The 9,553-nt window shown below is 39.5% G+C and overlaps 1 protein-coding gene across 4 annotated transcripts in view; it reads left to right on the top strand.

Annotated features, from left to right (window-relative positions):
* Positions 1 to 1,217: 1,217 nt before the first annotated feature.
* Positions 1,218 to 9,553, top strand: part of KNL1 (kinetochore scaffold 1) — a 58,728-nt gene continuing 50,392 nt past the window's right edge. For 2 of the 4 annotated variants that reach the window (XR_014778185.1, XM_084776548.1), the window contains exons 1-4: positions 1,219 to 1,526; positions 3,580 to 3,619; positions 4,811 to 4,870; positions 8,164 to 8,225. Coding sequence is in view for 2 of the 4 variants with exons in the window: in XM_084776548.1 (XP_084632674.1) it covers positions 1,492 to 1,526; positions 3,580 to 3,619; positions 4,811 to 4,870; positions 8,164 to 8,225 (197 nt within the window). In the remaining 2 variants the exon portion in view is untranslated. Of the gene's footprint in view, positions 1,527 to 3,579; positions 3,620 to 4,810; positions 4,871 to 8,161; positions 8,226 to 9,553 lie in introns of those variants that run through there. The other 2 variants (XM_084776549.1, XM_084776550.1) reach the window with 2 other exon arrangements.

Here is a 9,553-nt window from a genome sequence, read left to right as displayed (position 1 = left end):
TTTTCTTTACTGTTAAAAGTAAGAACATGGACTGTTAGTAGTTCATGTATATGGTATTCATTTAATGCTATGGTAGAAGTGGCTAGCAGTGGCTGTCAAACTTTGTAGGTATTATCTTTAAAACTGAGATGACATCTTTTCTTACCTGGAAGTAAGGTTCTAAGTAATGCATACAGCAAAAAGAAAACCTTACATGTGTTTACTGTGTGTGTGTGTGTGTGTGTGTGTGTGTGTGTGTGTGTGTGTGTGTCTGTGTTAGAGGTCAGAGGCTAACTGGATGGCAGTCTGTTCAGGTTCTCTCTACCCTGTGGGTTCCAGGGATTGGCCTCAGCAGTTAGGCCTAGTGAAAAGTACCTTTACCTGCTGAGCTGTTCAGTTGAGTAGATTTCCATTTCCATTTCCACTCAAATACTCATTGAGTAAAATTCCAGTTTGAAATAATTGACTGTAGTATGTAAAATATTAATATTGTTGGATATGGTGGTACTTTTCTGTAATCAAGCTTACTTAGGAGACTAAGAGAGTCAAAAGTTCACCAACAGCCCTGTACAGAGTGTAGAGAATGTGAGTTGTCCTGTCTCCCTTTGGTTTTTCAAGAAAGGCTGAAATTATTGTATGAGATGAGAAAAATCTTGAGATTTTTGCAATTTGGGGAATTAACTAAAAAATTAAGTATCATGTCTATGCTAAAAATTAAGGGCAGGTGTGGTGGCATATGCTTTTAATCCTAGAACTTGAGGCACCTCTCCTTGCCTCTTATCTCTTGAGTACTGGGATGATGGGTATGTGCTACTAAACCTAGCATAGTTCAATTTTCTTAAGATAAATCCATTTAGAGGTTGAACTGTTATGCAATCCAAGTAGTATATTATTTAATTACTTTTGAAACTATGCCACATTTTTATTGCAAAGTCCCTATCATAATGCTCAGAGTTAAGTCTATAAATTTTAGCTTGATTTTTTTTTCCGGGGGAGGGGGGAGGCTAAAAAGGGATGAGAGGGCGGCTTCTTTTGGGGGTTGTCAAGACAGGGTTTCTCTGTGTCGCCTTGGTTGTTCTGGACTCAATTTGTAGACTAGGCTGGCCTTGAACTCTCTTCAATCCACCTGCCTCTGCCTCTGAGTGCTTGTATTAAGGATGTGTGCCACCACACGCCTCTCGGGTGGCTTCTTGATATGGTCCCGGCTGTCTTGGAACTGCATATGTACCTGAGGCTGGCTTTAAACGCTCACTCCTCCTCCTTCCACCTCCCACGTGCTAGGGTTATTGGAATGATCATAGTACCTGGCTTACATTTTTATCTTAAATTGAGAATTTCTAGTATTAAGTATAAGCTGTCATGTTTTAGAGTTCACAGTGTCTTTTTTACTTCTTGTTTTTGGTCTTCTTTACAATAACTAAATTCATACCCATGTTCCTAGTCTCCCATAGATTATAATATTTCACCTTTCTTATTAATATTATATATTTCTTACAGAAAAAAGTTTCAAAAATGGATGGACTGTCTTCAGAGGCTAATGAAGAGAAGTAAGTTCATTCAATGCTGCTAAAGTGTTATTCTCTATCATAGACAGGTATTTCAAACTAATGAAGAACTATTAGTAGCCGGGCAGTGGTGACACATGCCGTTAATCCCAGCAGGAGCATCTCTGAGTTCAAGGCCAGCCTGGTCTACAGAGTGATTCCAGGACTGCCAGGGCTACACACGAGAAACCCTGTCTCAAAAATGTAAAAAACAAAGCAAAATAAAACACTATCAGTAATATCTGAAATTGTTTTCTATTTTGTCCCAAGTAGAAGAAGTCAGTGTTAATAAGTGATACCCTTTTTGCCGTGCCTTTGTGTAAATTCATTTAAAGTAAGAATTTAGGACTTGGAGGATGTTCATAGACACCACTTCCTATTGCATTAAGGCCTTAGGAGATGAAATGATTTTTCTAAAATTGGCACCTTACACTAGTGATCTGTTGCCAGCCTACAAAATAATGTTTGAGCCGGGCGTGGTGGCGCACACCTTTAATCCCAGCACTCGGGAGGCAGAGGCAGGTGGATCGCTGTGAGTTCGAGGCCAGCCTGGTCTACAAAGTGAGTCCAGGACAGCCAAGGCTAACACAGAGAGACCCTGTCTCGAAAAACCAAACCAAACCAAAACAAAACAACAAAAAACAAACAAACAAAAAAAATGTTTGAGACAGAGTCTCACTATAAAGCCCTTGGCTGATCTGAAACTCAATATGTCGACCAAACTCACAGATTCACCTGCTCCACCTTCAGAGTGCTAGGAGTAAAGGCATGCGCCACCACATCTGCCCTCCCCCCACTTTTTATAAAGATTTTAAAAAGATTATACAATATTCTGCCTTCATGTATATCTACACACCAGAAGAGGACATCGGATCTCGTTACAGATGGTTGTGAGCCACCATGTGGTTGCTGGGAATTGAACTCAGGATCTTTGGAAAAACAGCCCGTCTTAACTTCTAAGCCATCTCGCCAGCCCCTGTCCCTAATTTTTAACATATACATAAAACTTAATTTTTCAGTTAATTGCCTAAATTGCAAATATCTCAAGATTTCATGCAATAATTAAATTTTCAGTTTTTCTTGAAAAACCAAGGGCAGCAACAAAATGCATCTCTTTGCTTGGAGCAGCTAAGTAGTAGCACATAATGGCAGTGATCTTTAGACTAGGCAAGAATTCTCTAGATCATTTGCGTCTCTATACTGTCTTATTTTTCTTATACCTCAGAAGTTATCTGTTTGGCGTAATAAACATTTGGGAATTTCAAAATCTAGTCTGAAAAAAAACACATCATAGTAACCAGAGGTAGTGTCTGGGGGCCTTTGAAGATACGATAAATTATGTGTTACTAATTATTATTTAAGGGATAGTCTTACAGAGCATGTTCCCCTGCCCCCCCCCCCCAAATAATGCTTTCTTTGTGTAGCCCTACCTGTCCTGGAACTTGCTCTGTATATCAGGCTGGCCTCAAACTCAGAGATCTGCCTGCCTCTGCCTTATGAGTGCTGGGATTAAAGGTGTGTAACCACTGCTCTGTTTAAATCTGTGATTAAAAAAAAAAAATATATATATATATATATATATATATATACACACACACACACATACATACATACATACATACATGCATACATACATACTCTGGGTGTAGGAACCTTCAGCATGCTAAGCATACACTTAAGCATGAAACTACACTCCCAGTTTTTTCCACTCCCACCCCTTTGGTACTAGAAATTGACTTAGGATGCCGTGCATGCTAAGCAAGTGCTCTACCACTGAGTGTTAACCGCAGTCTTTTACATTTACTGTAAGACAGAGTCTTATTAAATTGGTATCTGAGTCAGACTCTAAATTTGGGATCCTTCTGCTTCAGCCTCTCAAAAGTTGTCATCACAGGCCAGTGCCACCAACTCTGACCACAATATGCCTTTAACACATTGAATTCTTAAATACAGAGTTGAAGTCTGATAACACAAAAGGGATAAAGTGATGACAGTCTTTAGAAATTTAGTTGTTTATCTACATATACATAATTTTTCCTTTTTTTCCTTTTTTTAGTGACAATACACAGAGACCTGTTAGAAGACGGCATTCTTCAGTAAGAAATATTTTTATTTAAGTTAATAGATGTTACTTTTTACTCAACTTTACAGTAACTTTGATTGTGGCTTTACCTTACCTTGGTATCCTAGCTAGCTTCTATTATTTTCTAGGTAAAAACTCAAATAGTTAGTCTGGCTATGTGCTTCAGTAAATGTTATAAAATTCATGCTTTTGCATTTTTTTTGTAATTTAATAAGTTGTTTTGCTTTACAAGACAGGGTTTCTTTGGTTAAGAGCCCTGGCTATCCTTTGTATACCAGGCTGGCCTTGAACTCAGAGTCTGCCAATCTGCTTCCCAAGTGCTGGGATTAAAGGTGTGCACCACTATGCCTGGCTAAATTTAATAAAATTTTTATATAGCATATTTCTTCATCATTGTTATTTTTAAAATTTGCTTATTTAATAAATTTTATCCTATAGAATTATGTTTCATTATTATAAATGCTTTAAAATGGATATTTTTCTTCTCTTTAAAAAATATATTTAACCTGGCATTCAAACTATTGCAAGACATGGTTTATCTAAGTTGATTTACATACTAAATTCGTGTTAGATTATGAAACTGAAAAAATACAGTGGTATAGGGTGCCTATGTGCAAAAGTTACCCAATAAGGAATTCTAACATAGCCCTGCTGAGATTTTCTTTCTTTTTTCTATTTTGACTTCTTTTGGGTAGTTTTTGCTGGCAGGCATACTTTAAGTAATTATCTCTGATTGCTATGAAATATCAAGCCCTTCTTATTTCTATGTTTAAGTTCTATGTGAAGAGTTTAATGTATTTTCTCAAGTTAGGAACGCAGGACTTAGAACTCATTTGTTTTAGTGTGATTATCTTGTTAAGACATGCCCTCGGGGGCTGGAGAGATGGCTCAGTGGTTAAGGGCACTGACTGCTCTTCCAGAGGTCCTGAGTTCAATTCCCAGCCACCACATGGTGGCTCACAACCATCTATAATGTGATCTGATGCCCTCTTCTAGCCTGAAAGTGTATATGCAGGGAGAGCACTATATACATAATAATAAATAAATAAAATTAAAAAAAAAAAGACATGCCCTCATTTCTGAACAGTATGACTATGAGGAATTTCAGGGATTTTAATGGAAATTTTAGCTTTCTACTCATAACATAAATTGACTAGTAGCTATGTTAGATTTTCTTGAGTAACTCTAATTATTGCCTCTATAGATTTTGAAACCCCCAAGGAGTCCTCTTCAGGACCTGAAATGTGGAAATGAAACAGTTCAGGTAAATCTCTAGTGCAAATGCTTTGTAAATTCAATGATTTTTGTTTTGGAGAAGGACTTGGTTTGCTGAGATTAGGTTTCACTTACATATCCTAGAGTGACCCTAACCCTGTGGCAGTTCTGCTTGGGCTTGCCAAGTGCTAGGACTGTAGATTTCTATCATCATACCTGGCTTCAGTGATCATCACGGATTTTATTAGCTATGCAAAGAGATGATACTGCGAAAAATTCCCATTTAACTGTGTACAAGTAAGTATCTCTCTGCTTCCATGTTATTTATCCAAATACTTCTGGGCTAGAGATGTAACTCAGTGGTGGAGTGCTTACGTACTGCGCATGAGGCCCTCAGGCACAGTGTTGAGAAAAAAATTCCTATCCTTTTTTCTTTTTGGTTTTATGAGACAGGTTTTTTCTGTGTATCCATGGCTGTCCTAGAACTCAGTCTGTAGACCAGGTTAGTCTCAAACTCAGAGTATCTGCCTGCATCTGCCTCCCAAGTGCTAGGATTAAAGGTGTGTGTCACCGCTGCCCAGCCCAAATTCTTGAATAAACTGGCATATTCTTAAAATAGCTGGCATTTATACTTTTTTAGAAATAAAAACCTTGTGCCATAGCCAGGCAGTGGTGGCGCATGCCTTTAATCCCAGCTCTTGGGAGGGAGAGGCAGGTGGATCTCTGTGAGTTCGAGGTCAGCCTGGTCTACAAGGTGAGTCCAGGACAGTCAAGGCTACACAGAGAAACCCTGTCTCGAAAAACCAAACCAAACCAAACAAACAAAAAAACCCTTGTGTCATTTCCAGTTCACTCTCTCTTTCTTTTTAAAAATTATTTTATTTTATTTGCATCAGTGTTTTGCCTCCCTGCATGTCTGTGTGAGGGTGTCAGCTCCCCTGTAACTGGAGTTATAGGTAGTTGTGAACAGCCATGTGGGTGCTGGGATTTGAACCCAGGCCCTTTGGAAAATCAACCAGTACTCTTAATTTCTAAGCCATCTCTCCAGCCCTAGTGTTTATAATTTTAAAACTCTATTTGTTGCTAATAATTTAACCTCTGTGGGGATTAGAATAGGGAATGGTATTTTGACACTTTAACCTGGTGTAGCATCTAGTACATGCCTTTACCTGTTGAGCTGATTATCCAGTCTACCTGTATAGCTTTTAACATGATGTTAGGGATTAGAAATTCAGTCTTCTCACTTATATGGCAAGTGCTTTATCCACTGTCTGTCATGCCTACTATGTCTAATTAGTCCTTTGACTATATAGACTGCTTAATTATAGATGGCATACTCTTCTTGTTTTTTTTTTTTTAAGATGCTCTTTTAATTTATGTATATATGTAAATACCTGCACTTCAGTGTGTAGTTCATGTGCCTGGAGCACACAGAAGCCAGAAGAGATAGCCAGATCCCCTGGAGATAGAGATACAAGCAATTGTGAGCTTCCCAATTTGCGTGAGGGGAACCAAACCTGAGTTCTCCGCAAGAGCTGTACATACCTTTAGCTACTGAGCCGCCTCTCCAGCCCCCCTTAAAGAGATACATAGTCACAGCAACATCATTCACAGTAGTCAAGAGGTAGGAAAAAAAACAAGTGTACATCCATTCTGTTTAAATAAACAAAATATGGTATTTGTAAATAATGAAATTCAGGTGTAGATGTGGTACACACCTTTAATCCCAGCACCTGGGAGGCAGAGGCAGGCAGATCCCTGAGCTCAAGGCCAGTCTGGTTTACAGAGCAAGTTACAGGACAGCCAAGGGTACACAGCCTTAGAAAAACTAAACAGACAAGTGTTAAGATAAGGCTTGTGAGATGACTCAGTGGGTAAGAGCACTTTTTGCTCTTGCAGAGGACACAGATTCAGTTCCAGTTGGATGGCTCACAACTACCTGTAACTTTAGTTCTAAAGAGTCTAACACCCTCTTTTTCTTTCTTTTTTCTTTTTGGTTTTTTGAGACAGGGTTTCTTTGTGAAACAGCTCTGGCTGCCCTGGAACTCGCTCTGTAGTCAAGGCTGGCCTCGAACTCTCAGAGATCGCCTGCCTCTGCCTCCCAAGTGCTGGGATTAACGGTGCGTGCCACCACTGTCCTGGCCCAACACCCTCTTTTGACGTCCATCGCGTTTACATGTATGTGATGCACACAAACTCAGACAGGCACACTTATACACATCTTTTTTTTTTTAATGGTAAAGATGGCAAATTTAATTTTGTGTGGCTGTTACCACTAATAAAAAGTGTAAGTTAAGTGTCAGGGCAGAATGACTAAGATGATAAACTATCTTATAGCTGGGTGTGATGGCACAGGCTTGTAATTTCAGCACTAGGAAGATAAATCCTTTGGCTTTATAGCAAATTTGAATGTAGCCAAGGCCATGGAAAACCATATCTAAAATAACTACAACAGTCATAAAAGATAGTAACTTACGTCTATTTTACCACAATGAAAACTGGTTTTTAAATGGGGGTGGTGCTGCACGCCTTTACTCCCAGGACTAAGGAGGCAGAGGCAGGCTGATCTCTGTGCTTAGCGTTCCACACTAGTCATAGCTACATAGTAAGACCTTGTTTTAAAACAATCAAAAAGCTGATTGTAATTTTAGAAGAATACGTTGTAATAAGATCAGTACAGCTGGCCACATAGCTCCTGTTTTGTCCCCAGTCTTTCTTGTTATAGTTGTTTGTGTTTAATATGCTTATTTTACACTTGATTTTAGCCAAAAGGCCAAAAAAGCAATACTATGCTTATTTTAACTTTTACTGAAATTCCTACTCAAGCAGTAGTAGTAAACAACTATAATTCTAGCAGCCAGAACGCTGAAGCACAAAGATTTTGAATTTGAGATCAACATGAGTTATATATTGAGACATTGTCTCAATAAACAGAGCAACAGAAGAAAATCTTATTTATATGACTTCACGGGTTCAATTCTTAGCACTGCCACCACCACCCCCAAAATATTTGGAAAATCATATGCATGTTCATTAAGTGCTTCTATATTAGGCTGTTTGGAGGAATTTTTGTTGTTGATTTTTTTCCCCCGAGACAGGGTTTCTCTGTGTAGCCTTGGCTGTCCTGGACTCACTTTGTAGGCCAGGCTGGCCTTGAACTCACAGCGATCCGCCTGCCTTTGCCTCCCAAGTGCTGGGATTAAAGATGTGCACCACCACAACCCGGCAGGAATTTTTATTTCATTAATCCAAAATAAGACTTGATCTCTGCCTCTAATAGTCTGGAGACCTAATTCACAGTGACTTAAATTAAGTATTGTATCCTATATTTTTTTCTCTTAGGAATCTAATGCTCCAAGAACTAGGAAAAGCTCTCGTCGAGTCAGCTTTGCAGATACTATAAAGTAAGTTGAAAAGAAAAGTAGGTAAAATGTTATAGTTAATGCTTTTCTCCCAGTCAGATATGTTGGTGGTAACTTGTTTTTGTGGTTTATTTGGTTTTTTGAGACAAGGTTTCTCTGTGTAGCCTTAGCTGTCCTGGACTCACCAGGCTGGCCTCTGCCTCCCTGAGTGCTGGGATTACAGGTGTGCACCACCATGCCCAGCCCGTGATAATTTATTTGGATAATTTGTTTTGCATAAATAAACATTAAAGAATTGTGTGTGAGCTGGCAGTGTTGCACACCTTTAATCCCAGCACTCAAGAGGCAGAGGCAGGTACATCTATCTCTGTGAGCATAAGGCCAGCCTGGTCTACAGTAAGAGTTCCAGGATAGCTATGGCTCTTATTACACACAGAAACCCAGTCTTGAAAAACAAAAAAGAAAATAGAAAGAAAAAAAAGAAAGAAGTGGGTTTAAATATATTATTTGATTTACTGTCAGTTGCCACTTCTAAGCCAGGTGTGATGGCACACACCTGTAATTCCAACACTTAGAAGTCTGAAGCCAGGGTCACTCCAAGTTTAAGGCTGACTTGGCTACATACGGAGTTCAAGGGCTACCTGATACATAGTGAGACCTTGTTGAGGAAAAGTTGTGTTGCGACCCTGAGGGGAAGTCCCCAATGCTCATGATGCAGCGATGAGGGGAAAGGCTTCCCCAGTGGAATGTTCCAGCTCTTTGGGGAGAGGTTTCTGCAATGGAAGTGTTACACTGAGGGGGGAGGTTTCCCCTATGTGAGCGTTACAGCTCTGAGGGGAAAGGTATTGTTAGGGTTCAGGAATAGCCATTCAGTGACCACTGGAACACTAGACTTAGATTAATAGAAGTTTATTTGAATGCTGAGCAAGAACGGACCTGTCAGCACCACAGTCCAAATTTGGGAATTGGACTATGACATTGGTCTGCTTCCAAGGTAGGAGTTTTATAAGAAAAACTGTAACCAGGTAACAACCAGGTAGCCAGGGAGAATCAAGAAGAAGACAGCATTACATCACGTTTATTTAGCTAAACATAAGAACTGGTTTTGTGGGCTGGAGAAATGGCTCAGAGGTTAAGAGCACTGGCTGCTCTTCCAAAGGTCCCGAGTTCAAGTCCCAGCACCCACATGGTGGCTCACAACCATCTATAATGAGATCTGGCGCCCTCCTCTGGTGTGCAGGTGTATATACAGACAAGATCACTGTATAAATAGTAAATAAATCTTCAAAAAAAAAAAAAAGAATTGGTTTTGTTCAGAGCACAATGTCCAGGTGGCTAGACAAAGCGTTTTAAGCTGATTGAATAGAATA

The sequence above is a fragment of the Acomys minous genome (genome assembly GCF_964271855.1).
Source record: "Acomys minous genome assembly, chromosome: 3".
In the NCBI taxonomy this organism is placed as follows: Eukaryota; Metazoa; Chordata; class Mammalia; order Rodentia; family Muridae; genus Acomys; species Acomys minous.
This window is presented reverse-complemented; position numbering and strand designations above follow the sequence as displayed.